Source organism: Callospermophilus lateralis, chromosome 4 (assembly GCF_048772815.1).
Source record: "Callospermophilus lateralis isolate mCalLat2 chromosome 4, mCalLat2.hap1, whole genome shotgun sequence".
NCBI classification, from domain to species: Eukaryota; Metazoa; Chordata; class Mammalia; order Rodentia; family Sciuridae; genus Callospermophilus; species Callospermophilus lateralis.
The window spans coordinates 162,757,044-162,779,581 of NC_135308.1; the positions used below are offsets into that span (position 1 = coordinate 162,757,044).

Genomic DNA, 22,538 nt, shown 5'->3' on the forward strand with positions numbered 1-22,538 from the left:
ACTGAGGACATGCCGTGAGGGGGCCAGCCCGTGAAGGACAAGGACGACTAGTTTGGAAGGCGCCCGTGCTTGGGTTCCGTCTTGTTTAACAGACGCTGATGGAAGCACCTACTATGCGCGGGAGGGAGACACAGAACTAAACACCGCAGGGACAACACCGAGGGCCTCGGTGTTTGGAGGGACTCCAAAGGTGAGACAGACACCTGAGCCTCCCGGGGGAGCTTTCTGGAGAGGGTGACCTCAGGGCTGCCGCTAAGAGAGACCAGAAGGGACAGAGACGGGATGAGTGGTCATGATGCCTTCAGCATGCCTCGTCGCAGGAGGAGGCACGAGGGCCCGGAGGAGAGGGACCAGAGCACAGGCAGCCACAGCAGGACGATCCCCAGATCCTCGGTGGCCATGGGAGAGGAGGGGCGGAGGGAGCAACCCAGAGTGGACAGGTGAGGAGAAGGCTGTTGGGACGGGGTCGGCGTGGCCCGGGAAGGGACCACAGCCTCTCCACTCCCTGCACTGCCTCCGGAAGAGCCCAGGACCCGGAAACCCCGGCTGGCTCCCTGGCTCTCAGCCGGCCTGTGTGCAAATCCCCCAAAGACTCCCTCGGGGACGCGCCCCTCCACCTGCTCCTCCACCTTCCCCTCCACCTGTCCCGCCACCTGCCCGCCACCTGCTCCTCCACCTGCCCATCCACCTGCCCCTCCACCTGCCCATCCACCTGTCCCTCCACCTGTCCCTCCACCTGCGCCTCCACCTGCCCCTCCACCAGTCCCTCCACCAGTCCCTCCACCTGTCCCTCCACCTTCCCCTCCACCTGCCCCTCCACCTGCCCCTCCACCAGTCCCGCCACCTGCCCCTCCACCTGTCCCTCCACCTGTCCCTCCACCTTCCCCTCCACCTGCCCCTCCACCTGCCCCTCCACCTGCCCCTCCACCTTCCCCTTCACCTGCCCCTCCACCTGTCCCTCCACCTTCCCCTCCACCTGTCCCTCCACCTGTCCCTCCACCTGCCCGCCACCTGCCCCGGGCAGGATCTTGCGTTCTGCTGACAGGCCCTCTGCCTGCACCCTGGTCCACAGCTCTCAGGAGAGGAGCCCAGTCCACAGCCTCTCTGTGCCCAGCGGGGCTGGTGGGCATGGGCCCCCATGTGCTGGTCATGGCTGGTGGGTGTCGAGGCCACCTCCCCACCCTTCTCCCCTCTGGGCTTCACCAGGCTGGCTGCAGGGCTCACGACCCCCTCTCTGGTCCTTTGATCCTCAGGGGCAGGCGGGGAAAGGTGGCCCTGGCATGGTCCAGGGCTGCACGTCTGCCTGCAGCAATGGGCTGGGCCCTCCTGATAGGAAGGTGGGGTCTGTCTCCACCCCTGGCCCAGGGAGACCTGTCACTTGCTCTGAGGCTGAGGGGACCTGGGGAATACTCTACTGGACTCACTTAGGCCTGCCCAGCCCCATGGTGGCCCTCGGATGTCCACAGTCACACAGCAACCCTGGCAAGACTGGCCAAAGAACCGCCCAGCTGAGCCCAGCCCAAGCCGCTGACCACGGACTGCCAGCAAACGAACAGGCTCCAAGGTGGGTCCAGGTGACGCCACCCCAATCCCAGTTCCTCCCAAGCAGCTTCTCACTGCTGGACGCCGGGCTGCCCAGGACCACGGTGCCGGGCACAGCACGTCTCCCCCAGCTCTCCTCGTTCCTCTCAAGGGCTTGGAGCACCTGGGGGCCGTGTGGCAGGCCACACACACGCAGCCACCTCGACACAGCTTCCCCCAGCTCACGGGCTGCGAGCGAGGGACTGGTTTCCCCTCGGCCCAGCTTTGAAAGGCTGTCCGTGAACCCACAGCCCCGGGTCCCTCCCTGTGCACGGAGCTGGTGGGTCTGCTGACGACGGACCCTTTGAACCTCCTGCCTCACCCGCAGCAGGTTAGTGCAGAGGCAGAGAACTCAGGTCCCCGGCGGGTGTCCTGGCGGCCACCACAGAACCCACTAGTGGATCTGCTACTTCCGAGGGGTTTGAAGCCTTTCGGACATTTGAGAAGTTGCCCTCTGGACTTCCCAGAGAGCCTCGCGCGTCCAAGGCAAGTGGGTCTGGACCCGTGGCGTCCCTCTGAGGGAGCTGCAGATGGTGCCCGGTGGGGCCAGTCTCCAGGGCCTTCCTGCACCTTCGGTCCCCATCCAACATCCCTAAAGCCCCAGGAAGGAACATGGACTCCGAGGGTGAAGCCGGAGCGTGTGTGGCAGGGGAGGCCAGGATGGCCTGCAGGTAAAGGCTCCCGGAGGGCAAGGGACACAGGGACAGCCCTCAGGCACGGGTGTCCCTGGCTGAGCTGCAGCCTGGGCTCGCTCGGGCGCGGGGCCGGGAGGGCCCGACGGTCCACTTACTCTGTGGTCGAGGTCAGCTCCTCCGACACGTGGCTGGAGTGCAGCAGGCCTTCCCGCTTCTGCTCGTCCCGGGAAGCAAGCAGAGAGAGGAGGTGAGGGGGCTCGCCCACGCACAGGGTCCCCGGGCAGGAGCTCCCTCCCCACTGCTCAGAGGCTCTTCAGGTGGCCGCCGGCCGGGGAGAACCTGCAGCAACTGTCCCCCGTGTGGCCTGACAGCGGGCCTCAGAGGGGGTCTTGGAGGAAGCGCCCGGCTCAGAGTCCCCAGAGGGACTCAGTGTGCCACAAGGAGGGGCGGAGGGTGTCTGAAGGATGGGGAGTGACCGCCGGAAACACCCAGTGAAACGGCTCCTGTCCCAGGCTGAACAGGTCCCCCAAGTACGTCCACCCAGAGCCTCAAATGTGACTTTCCTTGAAAACCGTCCTTGCGGGCGCGAGTTAAGACCAGGTGGTGCTGGACTGCAGTTGAGCCTGAGTCCTGCCCGGCTGGGGTCCTCGTAAGGACAGAGGAGGCAGAGCGGGGGAGGCCACGCGTCCACCCAAGCAGAGAGAGTGAGATGGAAGCCTCGGGACAGCACCCGCTCCGCAGAGGCTGGAGGGCCAGGGCCCTCCCTGAGCCCTCTGAGGTCCGGTGGCCCTGCTGGCCCCTGACCTCAGACTTCTGGCTCTCCAATCCGCCTGCCCCTCCTCCCCTCTTACAGCCGCTCTGACCCAGCAGCCGGGGGACTACCCAAGGGCACCGGCCGCTCCTCGGGGCTGGGTGGGTGCGCAGGCCATGGAGGAGGACTGTGGGTGACAGCTGCAGGCGCTCTGGGGGAACCCTGGTGACCACTCAATGCCACCACCACCACAGGCCCCTGCCTGGACCCCTCACAGGATGGGGGGTCGCCTCCTGAGGCGGCGGCCCCCTTGAGCCCACCCGAGGTCTGAGCCCCCCTCCTTCCCGAGCGCGGCCTCCAGAGCCTCTGGGCTGGTCCCTGTTAATGAGGAACGGCTGTCCCTGGCCAGCAGCCTGCTCGGGGCCTCAGGCTGACTGAGTCTCAGAGGAGTTTTCCCAGCGAGGCCAGAGACGTCCTGTTCACACACCAGACAGGCACTAGGTGCCTACTGGGTGCTGGGCCCAGGCCCAGGTACTGGAGACTTAAAGCCGAAGGGTGTAAAGGCAGTGGACTCTGGTGGGAAGTCACTGCAGGTCAGTGACCCTGTGGCACAACCCAGGCCCTGTGGTAGGAGGTGGACGTGGCCCTGGCCTCTGTTTCTTCCATCCTTGAAATCCCACGGGCCTTGCATGGCCCCTCCTGGACTAGCGAACCGGACGCCCGAGCAAGTCCAGACGTGCAGGGACAGGCCAGGGGATGGCAGGGCAGGCAGGGCGGCTCGAACGAGGCCCGGGAGGCCAGCCTCTGAGCAACGGTGCGGCCAGCTCGGAGCCCCGCTCCCTTTCCTCCATGCTGGGTGTGGCCCTGTGAACCCTGGTCAGTGCAGGAGGCACCGCGAAGACTTGCTTGGGTCAGACATTCCGCAAACCCAAGACTGCCCTGGACCCAGCGCCAGCCCGGCCGGCTCTGACGTAGGTGGGCTCGGAAACCAGGCTCCCGTGTCCTCGGGAAGCCTTTCCAGGCCGGCTGCCTGCGACCAGGCATCCAAGATAGGGACCGCAGGATGGCCTCCTGGGGCCCACGTCACCGTGCTGGCCACAGACATCCTCCTTAGGCAGGAAGTGGGCAGAGCAGGCAGGTGACCTTTGCTTAATGCCAGAGAGGGGCCTTCCAGCCAGGCCAAGCCAGCACCCGGGGTGACGGGGCGGTCAGACGGCTTCAGAAAACAGCCTCTCAGCCAGGTTCCGCGGACCGCAGACGCCACAGGACTGGTGAGTCCAAAAATCAGAACGCATGGCCGGACGTCTCCAGGGAGCCCCGAGACCCCCAGGTTCCCGGAGCAGAGGCAGTTGCTCCTTCAGGCCCGAGGGGCTCTCCTCATCTCGAGTCCCCAGCAGCCCAGCGAGCGCCTGGTGCCTGCGAGGTGCTCAGTACATTCACCCACAAACCTCTGCCCGCACCCCCCCGCCCCCGGGCCCCGCAACCAGCGCAGGGGGAAGCAGCGAGGGCGGGGCAGGCCCGGGGGTCCCAGTCCTTCTCCGAGTGAATCAAGAGAAATGAATCCCAAAAAAGAGATAATGGGGATGTGGGACGTGCTCCACGGCAAACGCGCGGAGCCTTTAATTTGGGGATCTATTTCCTCCCGCCGGCCCAGCCTCCTCCAGTAATAAGCACATTCAAGGGATTGAATTCCGACGAGTTGGCTTTGGAGAGAAATGAATGTTCTTTTCAAAAATCTGGAAAATTAAACCTCAACACCCTGCAGCCTCTGCCTCTGCTCCAATCAGCGCCATTGTCCGCCCCCCGCCGTCCACCTCGGAGCCAGGGCCAGACCCAGAGGTAGACGCTTGAGAGGGAAAATCTGCAGATGGAAGGCTGCGGGAGGGGACGTCACGTTGCCTTCCCCGCGCAGGACGCACCCGCTGGCTACTCACCCGGACGACCACCACCTGCACAGACACGTGCTCGGGGAGGCGGATGGGGGCCCGGAAGTGGGTGGCCAGGGCGATGAGGAGGTGCAGGATGGCCACCAGGTTCTTCCCGTGGATCGCTGTGGCAGGGAGGAAAGCCAGGCTCAGGGAACCCGGCCGTCCACAGGGCGGCGTCCCCACGACCTCAGAGGCAAGGACAGGACAGGCGGTGGACAGCAGAGCGCTGGGCCTCCAGTGTGAGCTCCTCTCTCCTTTCTAGGTGACCGTACAACCACTTTCTAAAGCAGCCTGGCTTTTAAAGCAGTGAACCGGGAGGAGGACGGGTCACGGCCACGTGCCACCACAGTAATGACGCCATCATCTTTAGCTCCCAGTGACTTCTCCCTTGAGGCCAGTGGCTGTCCCATCAGGGGTGGGCCGTTGAGGGCAGACAGTCTCTGGGATGCTGGATGCCGACTCCCGCCTGGCCCAGGTCAGTCTCTGTGGCCACCCACTCTCCCCAGCCCCCAGAGTGCAGGCTGAGGCCAGGCAGCTGCCACCTCTGCCCATTCCCACCCATGGCCCCTGCACCCTTGAGGCTGGGTCTCTCCAAGTTCTTAAGCCAAGAGGCCAGGCCAGAGCAGGTGCCCTCTCTGCAGCCTGGGCCCAGCTCCCCAGGCCCCAGGGCCACGGGGCCAGCAGGGAGAGCTCTGCACCCCGGCTGCCCTGCAGGGGGTGGGGGCAATGGGACCAGAATGGTCCAGCTTCCGTTGGTCAGCTCTCCCCTCTCGCTGAGTGCCTGGGCTGGGGACACTGTGACGTCACACCCTCCTGCAGCCAGCTCACCCCGTGGCACTTTCCTGAGGCTGGCCCAAGTTCCTGGGGACTTGCTGTGGGGGCCTTCAGTAAAACAGCTCCTTGGTATGAAGATCCCGGGGGTTTGGAGTGGAGTCCCCACAAGAGCCCCTGGGGACGGCTCTGCCTCTGAAGTCTCCCTGAGCCGCCCAGCTGGGGCCACTCCTCTGCTCTGCGCTGGGCAGGCAGAGGCCCTCAGGGTGTGCCCCGTGGCCCCACTTTGTGGCCTCCGGCCCCTCCCTCTGCACTGCCCTCCCGTGGGGCAGGAGGGCGAGCAGGTCTCTGACCTCCAGGGCCAGGTGCCTCGGTGGGGGGCAACCGTGCAGAGGCAAAGGCTCCGTCCAAACACGCCCTCCCTGCCAGGCGCGTGGCACACGCCTGTAATCCCAGCAGCTCAGGAGGCTGAGAGAGGAGGATGGTGAGTTCAAAGCCAGCCTCGGCAACAGGGAGGCACTAAGCAACTCAGTGAGGCCCTGTCTCTAAATAAACACAAAACAGGGCTGGGGATGTGGCTCGGCGGTCGAGTGCCCCTGGGTTCAATCTCTGGTACCCCCCAAACCCCCAAAAGACACGCCCTCCCTGCGCCACTCACAGTCCACGCTCCACCGCAGCGCCCAGCCGTGCGGCCGCAGCAGGTCCAGCACAGCGTCCAGAACCGTCTGCAGCTTCTGCTTCTGCCCGATCTCGGACTGGGTCACCTCAGCCACGTTCAGCTTGCGGTCCGCCAGCTTCTCTGCAAGAGAAGGACGAGACTGGAGGCTGCGTGTCAGAGGAGGCAGGGGGGGCCGGGGGGGCCTGGTCACCTGCCAACTGAGGCCCCCGAGGCGGAGCCAGTGACCGCAAGACACGGGGAGTTTTGAGATGCCGAAGTCAGAACCCCAAGTCCAAGGTCGTTCCCCACCAGAAGGGAGAGCAGGACGGGGCAGGGGTGAAACGTGGAGCCCCCCAGATCATTCTATGAACACAAAATGGAAGAGTCACCAAAGACCCCGCTGAGGGCGAGGGGCACCTGGAGGAGCGGGCAGCTCGGTGAGGAGCCCGTCCTGGGGACATGAGCTCAGCGGGGCCAGGAAGGCTCTGGGGCCACCTCCCTCCCGAGTGCCACTCCCACTGGCCCCGCTGACACACAGAGAAGTTTGCTAGACCTTCACGGGGCTCGCGCCATGTTGTCCCCTAGAGGGAGCAGCAACAGGAGGGGCCTGGCGAGCACAGGGACTGTCACCTTCGCTCAAGATTCAATTACTGAGCCAGAGAGGGCCGCGGCCTGCGTTCCTTCAATTTCCCTGAGGAGCGAGCACAGCGGCAGGTGAGGGCAGGGGACAGCAGACGCGGGCACCGGCGCTCCAGCCGCCCTGGTGAGGGCAGCGTGGCAGGGGACCCGGTTCCCTCCCACTCGTAGATTCCAGGCTCAGGTGTCGGGGCTAGACCTCCACCAAGTGGCCAAAGTGTCACGGGATGGTCCCAGGAGGGCTAGGTGACAGGCACAGTCCTGGAGCTCAGCAGGCAGGGACAAGGGGTCCCTCCCGAGTGTGGAGACAGGCTGGGTGGGAGGTGACCGAGGGGGGTCCTGGACACACCAACTGCGCACCATCCAGCTGGGCCGAGGGCAAGAAGGAAGGGAAACAAGAGTCCACCACGCCGGCCTGGGGACCGTGACGCCTGGCACAGGGTCCCTCCACCTGATCCAATCAGCCCTGCCGAAGAATCCAGTGTCCCAGAAACACCCTGGAAACCCAGCAAGCCGGGTGCATGGGTGTCCCAGGACCTAGCACAGGGCAGAGCCGGGGTCCAGGAGCCCAGTCCAGTAGGACAGACAGGGACCCGGTACAGCCCTCCTGTCCCCTATCCGCCACGTCACCTCGGGTGGAAGAGGAGGTGGAGAGACAGAGAAGGAAACTGCACCCATCAGCCCGGGCAGCGTGACAAAGCACCAGAGGAGGGGACAGCCGAGAGTGGTCCTCGTGTCCAGGGCTGCCCGCCTGAGGCCGGACGGCTGGGCTGGTTTCTCCTGAGCCTCTCCTCCGGCTCCTACTCCACCTTCTCCCTGTCCTCACATGACCCCGCTGTGTGTGTGGGTCCCAATCCCTTCTCCTTATAAGGACACCAGTCACGGTGGCCCAGCCCCCACCACGAGGCCTCAATCAACTTCTCCAAACAGTCTCACCCTGTGGGGTGGACGGGCTTTAGCATGTGAGTTTTGAGGGGAACACACCCAGCCGTAACAGAGACCAGGGAGGCTGGCTGTGCCTGGGGTGGCCTGGGCTGGGTCCTGGGTGGCACTCCATGTGGCGGGGAACAAGGGACGTGGCTGATGGGCCACCAGACATCACCCTGCCCCTGCTGAGACGGGGAGCAGCCCAGGCTTCGCCGGGGCCTGGACTCTCTTCCTAGCTCAGAAAGAGACAGAGAAAAGCCGCCGGACCTCAGGGGGTCGGGAGGCCAAGGTGACGGCAACGGGGGCTGCAAACACAGAGGCAGTGGGGGGTGGGCTAGCAGAGGCAGTAGCCGGCCCGGGAGCCCCCACGGCGGTCGGCACGGCACCCTCTGCCCATAAAGAGCCAACGCAGCAGAGATGGGCCCCAGAAACCCGCCTGCCGCGGAGACTGGCAGCTCCTCTGGGACCGCCCACCGGGCCCTCTCCCGCGGCAATCTCCACATGGCCAAACCCAGAGGCCCCTTCTGTCCTGTCTCCTCACCCCGCCTCCTGGACGCACCCTCGGTCCCTCCCGGTACAACACTCCTGGGGGCCGATCCTGCCCAGCTGCTTTGCTGGCTCCTCCTCCTCCTGACCACTCCTGCTGACCACCAGAGCCCACTCCTCAGATGCCTTGGTGCTCGGCCAAAATCCCTGATTTGGTCTTAGATTTTGCCTTTTGTAGCCAAGGAGTGAAATGTCTGCAGCAAGATCTCTCCTGGAATCCTGGGCCTCGCTCAAGAGTCACGTGGGCTGCCAACACGTCTCGTAGGGTCACAACAGGTCCCACACCCGGCACGACGTTGGGGTGTTCTGTCGACCGCTGACTGTCCCTGAACGTTGTCCTTGCCTTCAACGTGGGACACTGACCCTTTGACAAACAAGAGACTTTAAAGTGGCCTTTCGAGTACTTATTGGGGACCCTCGAACAAGGGGGACCAGCAGCCTGGCCACCGTGACAAGGCTGCGGAGCCAAGGGAGCCTCCGCCAGGCTGGGCACAAGACAAAGGCACGCAGCAAGACTCGCGGCCACCGCAGCCCGAGGAAGTGCTGCATTCGCGGGGCCAACTGAAGAGGGAACCGAAAGGACGTGAAGTGCAGCCAGAGGACAAGGACGCCTGCTCCAAGGGATGGCCCTGACGCGGGCGGGGGACGGCACTGTTCATACCCCACCGCGGCTGATGTGACACAGATTCAGAGCCTGTCCTGCGATCCTGAGATCCCGTCACCGAACCTCACAGCCACTCTGCAAGGCCTGGGGACATTTTTTTTTTTTTTTTTTTTTTTTTGAGATGAGACAGGTAGGGCCACATGTGATGCAGAAGAGTTAAAAGCAAAAACAAAGAAGGAAATCAACATTTGAAAAGACAAAAAAAAATTTCAGAAGAGCGCCACTCAAGTTCGCTCATGAAAACACTAGGAAGTGTCTGTTCCAGGTAGACAGAGAAGGCCAACTTGAGCATCTGCTTCAATAAAACCATGCCCCCGCAGCCAGATCCCCGAGGCCCAGAGTCAACGAGGAGCTAAGTCCTCACGGTCACCAGTCCTTCTGAGGGAAGCTGAGAGCCCAGGCTGCTTCACCACCCGTTGTACCTTGAGGACAGTGACAGATGAGGTCAGTGTGCTGCTCTGGACTCCTCAGTTGACAGTCTCCACCAGCTCACATGTCCAGTGTGAAAAGAGTGACCAGCACCTGGCTGCTGGGAACGACTGTGCACTAGCACCCGAGGAAGTCAGCTCCACTGGACAGCGGGACGTTGGCACCCACCCACTGACCCTTCACAACAAAGTCACGATAACTGTGAAACAGCCTGAGGGGCATTTCAGATTCATCCTGGAACCCCAGAGTCATCCTAAGACGGGATCCTGCCCCGGCTAAACTGACGTCCCTTCTCGGCCACCTGAAGTTCAGTCAAATAAGGAATTTGGAGCACCCTCTTCCAGGTGACGCCGTCTAATCCAGGACACTGAGCGCACATGGACGCTGCGGCTGGACTCCAGACTCCTGCCCAGCAGTGGACTTCAGGATGCAGAGCCCCTCCCCGGGCAGCTGTCACCTCCAGAACACTGTCCCTGTCACCCTCCTGCCCTGGTCAGAGCTGCAAAGACAACCTGGTCAGCGTCCAGCGCCGACCCCTGACCTTCCTTCCATCTACTCTGCACCCAGAAGCCCACGTGGCCTTTTAGATCTCCAGCTGAGACCATGTCAGGACCTGCTCAGGGCCTCTAGTGGCCTCCTGTCAGGAGGGAGAGAAGCGCTGCTTCCCAGGCTGGACGCCATCTGGCCCCATCTGTCCTCCCAGCCTCGTCTCACGACCGCGTCTGCACAGCTGCGCCCCCCCCCCGCCACTGTCCGTCTACACAACAGGCTCCTCCTTGCGTCAGAGCCTTGGCCTGGACGTCCTTCCCTGTCCTGTGTGCAGGTCGGTTCTGGGCGGGGTCCCTGGCTGTCCAGCACCACAACTGCCCCCGCACCCACAGGCTGCTCGCCCCCGGTCTCCCTGCCCCTCACAGCGGCTCCTTATGCTTCGGGTTGAACCGTCCACATGCACCTGGTCCTCTGTCCACCCCCGGCTGGAGCACACACCTGGTGGCCCTCATGCTCACCCCGTGTCTCCGGAGCCGAGGCCGCCTAGACCCGCCCTGGCACTGCCAGCCCCTGAACAAAGGAGCGGGTGACCTCGACGGGGACCCTCCTGTCACGTTCCTCACGCCTACCACCCCAGGGTCACCCCAGGGACTGGGCTGCACGAAACAACCCACAGAGACAGAGGCACCTTCTTCTTTGACCGCAGGGGTCAGTGAAAAGAGCGAGCACTGCTGACCCCTTTTGTGGGGGAGAAGCCATTCAAATGAGGCCAGGGGTCAGGTTGGGGGGCTGAGTCTAGCTTCGTGATGTCCACTGTCAGCAGATTGAGTGACATCTAGGAAGCCACAGCCAAAGGCAGAGCAGAGAAGGGGACACACCAGGGCACTTCCATGGAGCATCCTATCCCAGACAGGGCAAGGGGTGGCCTGCAGCAGAACAGGTGACGTGGCTCAGCCCAGGGGGACACGCCTACTCAGAAGACTGGCCTTGAGACTCAGTGGGCATCAGGACTGGAGGGCGTGTTGCTCAGTGTGGCTCCGCACATCCCCGGCCGTCCAGGAGGTGATGTGACCCAGCGCCTTCCCTCAGCAGGTGAGACAGTGGCAGGGCCACTCATATCGTGTGTGCAGACCCCGCCCAGAGCGAAGGACTCGGCCTCCCCACACCTCATGCTGCAGAGGCCGCCCTGGGTGTCCGGCCTCCCTCCCTGGGCAGAGGCTCCCCTCCTACTCCAGCCCCAGGACACCTCCTCCAGGCAGCCCATCTTGTCTGCGCCCCAGCCCCTCTCTCTCCACTCGGTGGTCCCCACCGTCCCCCAGGGTCCTGCAGCCCCCGCCCCAGCCTCTGCCCCAGCCCCGTCCCCAGGGCGTGGCCTCTGCCGGAACTGCAGGAGGACGAGGCTTGCCCTGGGGTCCAGCACAGGGGGGTGCTGGGAGGAAGGAGGCCCTGATGCCGGTCTGCCGACCCTACCCGACGCGGGGGCCCGGGGTCTTGGGGTGACACTGAAGAGGCACATTAACAGGCTCTCCCAGGTGTTGGCCCTGAAGACACCCCAGAGCATCCTGAGGACGGGAAGCCACGCCGCAGTCAGCGGGCCGGGGTCCAGGGCACCGAGGCCAGCAGGCCCCACGCACGTCACCCTCCCGCCCTCTTTCCCACTGAAGTGGCCCCGTCCACGTGGTCACCAAACTGCAGGACCCTTCCCCGCCCACCCACAGATGTGCCAGGCTCCAGTCACCGAGGGGACCCGGGGACCCCAGGGAGCCAGACGGCAGCCACCCTGGCCCGCTTCTCCGTTGTCTTTCTCACTTTAAGTCCTCCCACTGACCGCAGACAGGGCGCCGGCCATGCTGAGTGCCACGTGCGCTGTTCAGGGTGGCGCTCTGTCCCCGGTGACCCAGGAAGGAGCTGGGTGGCTGCGGCCTCCACTCCCGCCTCCCTCCTGAACCACACCTCAAGCGTGAGGCCACTGTCCCTGGACCCCTTCCGGTCAGGACATCCGGCCACTCACCCAGCAGCTTCTGCAGCACCTGGCCGTCGTAGAGGTCCTCCTCCAGCTGCTTCACGATGATCCTGTCCTCCACCAGCACGTCATTGACCCAGTCCAGGAGGACCTGGGGGAGCAGGCCGTGAGCCAAGGAAGGGACGGCCACCCGCGCAGCCCACACCACGATGGCCACCGGACAGGCCTCTCCCAGCCCACGGCCGGGGCTGCCCAGGGAGCTCCCAGCGCCGGGTGAGGACGGGCCTCCTCCCTGCCGGGAGCATGATGCGACCCAGGAGGAGAGTGACCCGCGCCCCCCCTCAGCAGGAGAGACGGTGGCAGGGAGGCGGGGGCACCCCCAGGCAGGAAGGGGCCGTCAGACACCCTCCCTGGCCCCCCTCAGGGCTGCGGGAGCCCCAGCTGTGGCAGGAGGGTCAGCCTGGCCCTGGCCAGCTCGCAGCCCCTGCTTCCTGCAGCACTTTATAAAACAGCTTTAGTGAGAGACAATCCACTGCCACAGCATCCAGTGGGTGTGGGACAACCTCAAAGTTGTGCAAAAGCCCCCGTCCACTTTAGGAACTCGCCACCGCCCTAAACAGAAGCCCCACCTGTCCCTCTTGCGCCCTCTCAACCAGGACCTGTCTTCTGTCCTGTGGCCTCATGCTCCTGGCCTTCTGGGACGGGCTTCTTTCTCTTCCTTCTTCCTCCTGTTGACCAGCTCTGCCCACGTTGCAGCGTGGGTCCACCCTGTTCCTTCTTTATGGCTGCATACTGTTCCACTGCACGCACTGTTGACCCTCTCATCCGTCGCTGTGCGTTTGGGTCACTGCTGCTGCCCTTTGGTGCCGTGAAGAGCAGGGCTGAGGCCTCCACGTTCCCGTCCGCCTGCGGAGGTGAACTTCCCTCTTTCCAGGCAGCCTCTTCCTCTCAGGCCTTTTCTCAACAGACGCCCCAGCTGGGCTCCGGGTGGTGCTTTGGGGCTGCTTCTGCTGATTGGCGGGTCCCGGAGCAGCGCTCCCCGGCCAGCCCTGCCCACAGCAGTCCTGCTCCCAGGACGGGATGCGCAGCCTGAGCGGCCTTGGTCGTCCATACGTCCCCCTGGCCACCGTGTGCACCAGGGAGGCAGACGCCTCCTGCCCCTGACCAGAGGCCTGGAATCACGGGGGCCTGGGCCCCAGAGCCGACTCCCGCAGCCACAGCACTGAGACTGCACCCGGGACCCGGCCCGGTCTGGGCCCTGCCTGAGGCTGCTGCCCTCCTCCTCCCTTTTCTTTTTTCAACTTGTGTTTCATTTATTTATTTGGTGGAGAGGGGCAGGAAGGGAGCACAGGAGGGGCCCAAACAGACAGCAGGACCACTGACCACACTCTGGGAAGGCCTCCTGGGCACGCAGATCTTTGGTTCCCAGGCCTGGCCCAGGGCACCGTCCCCCGAGAGGATGTTTCTGCAGGAAGAAGCTAAAAACGATGTAGATCACATCTGAATCCTGCCCTGGTCCAAGCCCAGACAGAAAACAACAGGGACCAGAACCAGACCCAGGCCGCAGACCCAGCGGTCAGCTCCGGGGAGAGCCAGCCAGCGCCAGCTCAGAGTCACCGCGCCTGGGGAGGGCAGCACGTGGCCCCGGACCATCCGTCTTGTCCTCTGCTCTGCACAAGACCTTTTAAAGGTAGCGCAGGGCGTTATTTTTAGGGAAGTGCTCATTTGCACACCCGGGTCCCGCGGGCGAGTGTCCAGGACGTGGATTAATCATGTCCTCGCGGTCACCTTGGTTTTATGAGCTTGCTTTAACCGGAGTAAAAAATTTCTTCCTCCTTAGTTCCTCCCGAACCGCCATCGGGTCTGTAGTCAGCCTCCGGGGGCTGGGACTGTCATCTTCTCACCCCTTCCAGACGCGGTCCTGGCCGCTGCGCCCACCGAGGACGCCCGCTCACGGCACCGGGCAGGAGGCCCCCTGGGCTGGCAGCTGGGGGCACGGCAGGCGCCTCCGTGAGGCCCCGCAGCCCCGGCCTCAGCCCCAGGGTGGTTTCTGTGCCGCTGATTTTCTCCCCAGACGCCAGGGGGAGGAAGACCGTCCAGTGGGCTGGGAGACGCGCGCTCCAGGGTCCAGAGGGGTGGCTTCTGTCCAGCACGTGGGAGTTTCACGTGGTTTTTCTTCAACTCCAAACACACTCTGTTCCCAGCACTTCTCTGACTCTCTGCCCTCCAATTTGACAGTGACCCTAATTACCCAAACTGGGGTTCCACAGGTTAAGAGCGCCGTCCCCCCAGGCTGGCCCCACTCCCTAAAACACCTGCCCTTCTGCCCCTCAGACGGCCGGCGGGGCCTCCCCACCCTGGGTCGGGTCATTTCAGAGGCTGGCCTCCAGAATTCCGCAGGAGCTTCACAGGGCTGGTGATTACAAGGCACGCGACATTGAAAGCACCGTAACATCCATTAGGGGAGGGATGGAGGGCGCGGGGGTGAGCACAGAGTCCAGCCCCCTCCTCACACCCCTCCTGGCGTCTCACTGACCCCGAGCCTCCCCCCGCCTCCGCCCCTCCCCGTTTCCATTTGTCCAGAGCTGCGTTCGTTAGGCAGCCACAGGGCCACCCGGAATTGGGCTCCCTGCGCCTCCCCAGAGGTCCAGGGTCAACCCTCCCACGACTGGTCAGCCCTCTGAGACCTGCCCCCATCCTGAAGCTGGCCCCAGCAGCAATCAGGGGTGGTCCTAAGGGCCCTGCGGGAGTCCCAGGAGACCCTCTGCCCTAGAGAAACCCAAGCATGGAGGAGCCCTGCGCTGGCCGTCAAGGACGAAGGCCACGCGGCCCTCCATCTTCCCCAGGCGTGAGAGTCGTCCTGCGGCTGGAGGGCTCGGGGCACCGTCCTCTGTTGAGAATCGTTAAAAACACAAAGTGCCTCATTCGTGAGCCACCTCCTGCCCGGGCAGCACTTGCCGTCCACCCAGGAGGAGTCGAGCTGTGGAGGAAGCCAGACTCACGGACGGGGCAGCAGAGGCCAGGACGGGGAAGACGTCCAGGTAGTCTGTAGCCCGCAGCCCACGCCAGTCCCGTTTCTAAACAGGCGGCCGGGCCAGCAGCGTCCCTCCGCTCCTGCCTGCCCTGCTCCTCAGGAGCGTGTGGGTGTCCAGCACCTGCCCAGCTCCACCTGCACCCGAGTCAGGATCTGGACCTAGGAAGCTGACCCCAGAGCCACCGTCACCCCTTGGCACCACATCCCAGGAAAGTGTCCCCAGCAGTCTTGGGACTGTCCCAGGACCCCTGTGGATACCCTAAGCTGTTGAAGTCCTTTGTTTTTTTTTTTTTCTTTTTTTTTTTTTTTGGTACCAGGAACTGAACCCCGGGGCTCTTTACCACTAACCACATCCTTAGCCCTTTTATTTTTTATTTAGAGACACAGCCTCCCTAAGTAGCATAGGGCCTCGCTAAGTTGCTGAGGCTGGTTTTGAACTGCCATCCTCCTGCCTCAGCCTCCCGGTCCCTGGGATTACAGGTGTGTGCCCTGTGCCCGGCTGAAGCGCCTTCTTTTAAATACGGTATTTATTTGCGTGGAACCTACGAAACCCTCCTGTACGCCTGGAAGGGCCTCTAGAAGACTTACAAGACCTCGCCGGTGTCACTGCTGGTTCAATGTGGTGACACTGGACTGTTCAGGGAATAATTTTAAGAAAAAGGCGTTTGTACCTGTTCAGCACAGACGGCCTCTTGGCCTGACCGGGTGGCACACTTCAGCAACAGTGCGACATTATCTCTCGTATTTTCCACCTGGGGGTTGTTGAGCCTGCAGCTGCAGACCCAGCTGTCACCCCCTCCCAGCTCCCGGCCAGGGAGGCGCTCATTCAGGCGTGGTGGGCCGAGAGCGAACACCTGAGGGGTCTCTGTCGGCAGCCCCAGGGAGGGTCAGGGGGACCCTGTGGGCGCGAGGCTTACAACAACACGGTTCTGCTCCCGTCAGAGCCGTGGCGTCTGCGTCCTGGGGAAGAGTCCCAGGAGAATGGGGCCAGAGCTGGGGTCACACCTTGGGAGCCAGCGGGCAGGCAGCCAGCCACCTGGGCTCCAGAAGACCCTCGGCCGAGCACCCGGTGGCTGCCCGTCTTCAGCAGCCCTGTCCACAGAGCGCCCACCGTCAGCCTCACCTTGACCAGCTCCTTGAACTTGGGGTCCTCCCTGGAGGTGGGGTCGATCATCGTGCGCTCCTCATTCTCCTCTGCCGGGGACAAAGGGCCACGGTTGATGGCTGTGAGGTGGCAGGGACGGGGCGGCCGACTCCCACACATGAGGGGCTGGGGATGGCAGAGACCCTCACCTCCTCCGCAGGGCCACGCCCACGCCCGGGGACCACCCTTCAAAGTCAAACCAGGCCACAGAGCGGGGGAGGGCCTCGCCCAGGGGACAGGGTCACATGCCCAGTTCTGCCCCCACCAGCCCAGGCCACCACCACGGGGAGAAGGAGGCCGGCGCGTCCACTGGGGCCTGGCACAGCAGAAAGGGCCCTGCCCTAGAGAGCTCCTGCGGCCCCTGGGACGGTCCCCGAGGGCCGGTGGCAGGAACAGGGAGAGGTCTGAGGTGTTAGCTGGGAAAAAAGTATCCTGCAAGTCAGCCCTTACGGAAATGTCAGAAATAGCGACAAAAACGACGACACTGGACAGCGACACCCTGGCCCTGTCCTGACCATCCTGATCGTCCTGACCCGTCCTGACCCATCCTGACCATCCTGACCGTCCTGACCCGTCCTGACCCATCCTGACCATCCTGACCCATCCTGACCATCCTGACCGTCCTGACCCGTCCTGACCCATCCTGACCCATCCTGACCATCCTGACCCGTCCTGATCGTCCTGACCCGTCCTGACCCATCCTGACCATCCTGACCGTCCTGACCATCCTGACCGTCCTGACCCTTCCTGACTGTCCTGACCATCCTGACCTGTCCCGACCCGTCCTGACCATCCTGACCCGTCCTGACCATCCTGACCCATCCTGACCCATCCTGACCATCCTGACCCGTCCTGACCCGTCCTGACCCGTCCCGACCGTCCTGACCCGTCCTGACCCGTCCTGACCCGTCCTGACCATCCTGACCCATCCTGACCCGTCCTGACCGGCTCCCTGTGTTCTGGCTCCTCCCCCTGGACCCCGCCTGGACCCCGCCAAGCCAGGGGGAGTAGGCGGGGCAGCGGGAGGAAGCAGGACCCTGGAGGGAGACCCACAGAGCCAGCCAGGACAGGAGGACGCTGACCGGGCAGGAGAGGAGCCTCAGGTAGCCCTGTCCAGCTCGGGGACCTGGGCAGAGGGTGTGGCCAGAGGCCCAGGGTTCAGTGCTGGGAGGAGCCACACAGCTTCCCCCTTAGAAGGTGAGCAGAGGCTCAGGCAGGACCAGGTGCCCTCAAGGCACAGGGGACGGCCAGGAAGCCACCGAGAGCAGGACCAGGGCCAGACCAGGTTCCACGGGGCTGAGGAGGCTGTCCACGTCCATCAGTGAAACTCGCCCTCAGCCCAGACGCGATGCAAACTTCACAGCAATAAATGTTCAAACTCACAAAATGGAAAAGCTGTTTGGAACCCGCCGACCAGTGACTGGGAGGGACACTCCCGGTGACAGCAAGGGACACTCAGGGCCCTGCCAAGGCTGCAGCAGCCCCCCTCTGTCCTGGGATCAAGGTCAGCATCTTCCAGATCCTCTTCCCCAGCTCATTTCCCAGCTGTCTCCTCTGGCCTCCCTCTCTCCCCAGCCAACCTCACAGCCCAGGGCTGGCCATTCCTGGAGAGCAGACGCCCGAGAGCTGGCCTTCCACGGTCACCCCGCCCAGGCCCAAACCCAGCCTCTGCTCCAGCCCTCCATCCCCAGGGGACAAGGTCATGCTAGTGACCACCCTCCAGGCGCCCCTCCAGGCACCCCTCCAGGACCCCCCTGCAGGACCCTCTCCAGGACCCCCCTCAAGGCCCCCATCCAGGCCCCCCTCCAGGACCCCCCTCCAGGCCACCCTCCAGGCCACCCTCCAGGTCACCCTCCAGGCCCCCGTCCAGGCCCCCCTCCAGGTCACCCTCCAGGCCCCCTCCAGGACCCCCCTCAAGACCCCCCTCCAGGCCCCCCTCCAGGACCCCCCTCAAGGCCCCCCTCCAGGTCACCCTCCAGGCCCCCTCCAGGACCCCCCTCAAGACCCCCCTCCAGGCCCCCCTCCAGGACCCCCCTCAAGGCCCCCCTCCAGGTCACCTTCCAGGCCACCCTCCAGGCCACCCTCCAGGCCCCCCCTCAAGACCCCCGTCCAGGCCCCCCTCCAGGCCCCCCCTCAAGGCCCCCCTCCAGGACCCCCCTGCAGGACCCCCTCCAGGCCCTGCTCCAGATCACCCTCCAGGTCACCCTCCAGGACCCCCCCTCTAGGCCCCCCTCTAGGCCCCGCTCCAGGTCACCCTCCAGGTCACCCTCCAGGCCCCCCTCCAGGCCCCCCTCCAGGCCCCTCTCCAGGTCACCCTCCAGGCCCCCCTCCAGGCCCCCCTCCAGGTCACCCTCTAGGACCCCCCTCCAGGACTCCCTCCAGGACCCCCCTCCAGGACCCCCTCCAGGCCCTGCTCCAGGACCCCCTCCAGGCCCCCGTCCAGGCCCCCCTCCAGGTCACCCTCCAGGCCCCCTCAAGACCCCCCTCAAGACCCCCTTCCAGGCCCCCCTCCAGGACCTCCCTCAAGGCCCCCCTCCAGGTCACCCTCCAGGCCACCCTCCAGGCCACCCTCCAGGCCCCCCTCTAGGCCCCCCTCCAGGTCACCCTCCAGGCCACCCTCCAGGCCCCCCTCCAGGACCCCCCTCAAGGCCCCCCTCCAGGACCCCCCTGCAGGACCCCCTCCAGGCCCTGCTCCAGATCACCCTCCAGGTCACCCTCCAGGACCCCCTCCAGGCCCCCCCTCTAGGCCCCCCTCTAGGCCCCGCTCCAGGTCACCCTCCAGGTCACCCTCCAGGCCCCCCTCCAGGCCCCTCTCCAGGTCACCCTCCAGGCCCCCCTCCAGGCCCCCCTCCAGGTCACCCTCCAGGACCCCCCTCCAGGACTCCCTCCAGGACCCCCCTCCAGGACCCCCTCCAGGCCCTGCTCCAGGACCCCCTCCAGGCCCCCCTCCAGGCCCCCCTCCAGGACCCCCCTCCAGGACTTCCTCCAGGACCCCCCTCCAGGCCCCCCTCCAGGACCCCCCTCCAGGTCACCCTCCAGGCCCCCCTCCAGGCCCCCCTCCAGGCCCCCCTCCAGGCCACCCTCCAGGACTCCCTCCAGGACCCCCCTCCAGGATCCCCTCCAGGCCCTGCTCCAGGACCCCCTCCAGGACCCCCTCCAGGTCACCCTCCAGGCCCCCCTCCAGGCCCCCCTCCAGGTCACCCTCCAGGTCACCCCTCCAGACCACCCTCCAGGCCCCCCTCCAGGACCCCCTCCAGGTCACCCTCCAGGTCACCCTCCAGGCCACCCTCCAGGCCCTCCTCCAGGCCACCCTCCAGGCCCCCCTCCAGGACCCCCTCCAGGACCCCCTCCAGGCCCCACTCCAGGACCCCCTCCAGGCCCCACTCCAGGACCCCCTCCAGGACCCCCTCCAGGCCCCCCTCCAGGTCACCCTCCAGGCCACCCCGTTTGGCAGCAGAGAACTCAAGACGCCCGCAGCCCCAGGACCCACGAAATGATTCCAACAGCCCACCGCGGGCCTGCCGCGTCCAGCGCTGCCCAGAAAGCCACCAAGGCTCTCCCCTGGCTCCCCCTCCTCCTGCCAGGCCTGGCGCTGCCCGGTGGCCCTGCCCGGTGGCCCTGCCCGGTGGCCCTGCAGGCTTCACCACCCCTGAAAATGAGTGAGCCTACGTGGAAGAGGGGGCAGAAAGCTGGGGCTTGCTCTCCCTGTGGACCCCTGACCCCGACTCGACTCCGACCTGGACGCCACACAGAGAGGGGGCTCCAGCTGCAGCCCGCCCGGGTCCCTCCCTCGTGGGTACAAATGCTGAGGAGGAAGGGTCCCACGTAGGCGCCGCCAGCCAGCCGCAGCGCCACGGCACCGGAGGGAAGTGACCACTCTGTGCAGGTAAGAAACTCCTGAGCTTACCCCAGGGACACGGGGACAGGTGGCCTCCCAGGGCCCATCGGAGACACCAGGCAGTGAGTCTACCACCCGTCAGATGCAGCCACCTGCCCCAAGACACAGGAAAGGGGGGACACCTCAAACTGCACCTGGGACACCGTGTCACCTTGTCCTGGGCCACCTGGGTACACGTCACAGCCTCTGCCCAGGACCTTGCCAAGGGACAGCTCCCACCCCAGGGAACGTGTCCTGACTCGGCCCAGAGACCCCCTGCCACAGCGCCTCCTCTCCGCAGCTCTCCTCAGGGCCTTTGCTCCGGCACCCTCACTCGGGGCCCAGTCCAGCGCGGAGCTGACCACCCAGTGCCCCTGCACTTCGACTCCTTGATGGCCCCTTTAAACCTTTGGCTTCTCCGTCGTCTGCTGTGTGACCTGGGACCTGAGCGTCAAGAGCCACTGGTTAGATGCCAGCAATTAACGTGGGCAGAGGGCTGCCACGGTCAGGGTCCAGGTGAAACCGGAGGTCCTCGGTGAGGTCAGGCGGGAGGACGCAGCTGAGGCCATGCAGTCCCCGAATCCCTCCCGAGTGTGGAAAGACAAAGGCACCAGCCTGTGGCAAGGACAGCCACAGCCCTCGGGGAGTCTGACCGAGGCCAGAGCTACCCACCCAGGCCGCTTCCAGGCCAGGACACCCCCGCCCGCGGAGGAGACCCCCATACCTAGCTGCGTGTCTTCAGGGTGAATGTCCACCGAGGCTGGGTGCATCGGAGAGTTGATGGCACTTTTGCCTTCTTCCTGCAGGTCACTCACTGTTGAGGGAGAAAAGAAAGAAAGGCCTGGTCAGCAGGAATGGACCAGCACGGCCCTGGCGCCGACCGTGGAGGGGAGGGGAGCCGGCTGACCGCCACCAACATCAGCCAAGGCTCCCCACGGGGCCCACGGGGTCCGAGGGAGAACGTCCCGGCCCAGACGCGTCCTGCCCTCCCCCCACACCGGTCAGCTCCCAGCTGCCACCGAGCCCGGCCAGTCTGTGTTGGCTGCTCCCTGGAGCCCGTGACTAAAGCACAGAAGCTTCTGGATGCTTCCAGATGTTTCCAGGGGCTTCTGGACCTGGCCGGAGCTGCTGGGGCAGCGCTTGGACAGCGGCATCAGGGCTCCTGGAGGCAGAGCCGTCCCCGTCCCCACTCGGAGGGCCCTGTTCTGTGCCGCCGGATGACAGCGCGTTCTTCCACGGTCCAACCATGGCCGTCACCCCAGCTGCACTTTGGATGGCAGGCTCAAGCCCAAGACCTGGAGTCGGGGGGCGAGGGGTGCAGTCTGGGCACCCGCCATCTTTACAGCAGAGAACCTCTGGGATACTGTGGTCCCTCATCTCACATCACAGGCTCGTCTTCTCCACTGACCGCCTCCAGGGACAGCGCCGGCCACTCTGCCCAAAGCCCCTGCTCCTGGAAGGAGCGTAGCCAGAGTAAGAGCCCCTGCCTCAGACCGAGCCTCTCAGACCTGGAGACCCTGGGCTCCTGGCCTCCCAGCAACCGGTGACAGGTGACCCTGGGATGATGGCTCTGGGCCCCGCCCTGGCTGCCCCAGGAACCCAGTCCCACCAGCCTCTCGGTGTCCTCCATGGCACTTTCAGATAAAACTGTCAAAATGCCCGGCCCCCAACCCTCCTGGGCTGCAGGACATGGTGGGCGTCAAGTCCCAGCCAAGGGCCAGGCCACGCCAGGCTGCAGGCCCCCTGTGGGCCCCCCGGGGGCAGACACGACTCCGGCCTGGGAAAGCCGGCAGCAGGGAGGGAGGGGCCTCTGAAGACGTGCCACGGGGGGAACCAGAGGGGCCGCCACTGCCCGGCGTCCAGCGTCCAGGTGAGGACCCAGCAGAGCCCCAGCTGTGAGGCAGAGGAAGGCACCGGCACACCTGGCAGGCTGCTGGCCTCCGGGTGTCCGCCCAGGAGGGGGGGGAGGGAAATCCCAGACCTCCTGAGGCGCCCGCCGGGTGTTTCTTTGGGAAACAGGGTGCCTGGGGGGTTTGCAGCCCTGGGGTTGAACATCAGCCCTGGGGACCTACCCTCTGTCCCTCACAGGGATGACAGCAGCGGAGCCCCAGGACGCTGGCCCCTCTAACGTCAGCACAGGCCCGGACACTTGGCTTTTGGGAACCGGCCCCTCCTACACCCCTGTCCCCAGCAGCACGATTCACAACAGCATGCGAGGATGACCCAAGGGTGCAGACAGACACACAGTGAGCAAGGTGCAGGGGATCCCCACAGAGGAGTACTATTCAGCCTTGAAAAGGAGGGGTGTCCCGACACCGGCCACTACAGGGTGCGCCTCGGGGGCACGATGCCCAGTGGAACATAACCCAGGCACAAGACAGAGGCCGTGGCCGGAGTCCCCCCACGTGAGGCCCACGAGGAGACCCAAGATGGAACAGAAGGGCGCTGTCAGGGGCCGGGGCAGGTGCCCACACGGGCTCCTATTGGACGGCACAGAATCTCAGT

The 22,538-nt window shown here is 65.0% G+C and overlaps 1 protein-coding gene across 4 annotated transcripts in view; it reads right to left on the reverse strand.

Annotated features, from left to right (window-relative positions):
• Positions 1-20,844, reverse strand: part of LOC143398602 (beta-parvin) — a 44,138-nt gene extending 23,294 nt beyond the window's left edge. The window contains exons 1-6 of one of the 4 annotated variants that reach the window (XM_076855460.2): positions 20,758-20,844; positions 16,136-16,206; positions 12,027-12,129; positions 6,325-6,465; positions 4,902-5,017; positions 2,372-2,430 (exon numbers count right to left, since the gene is read on the reverse strand). In XM_076855460.2, coding sequence (XP_076711575.1) covers positions 2,372-2,430; positions 4,902-5,017; positions 6,325-6,465; positions 12,027-12,129; positions 16,136-16,206; positions 20,758-20,803 — 536 coding nt within the window. In that variant the 5' untranslated portion in view covers positions 20,804-20,844. Of the gene's footprint in view, positions 1-2,371; positions 2,431-4,901; positions 5,018-6,324; positions 6,466-12,026; positions 12,130-12,607; positions 14,510-16,135; positions 16,207-20,757 lie in introns of those variants that run through there. The other 3 variants (XM_077109338.1, XM_077109339.1, XM_076855461.2) reach the window with 3 other exon arrangements.
• Positions 20,845-22,538: the final 1,694 nt, after the last annotated feature.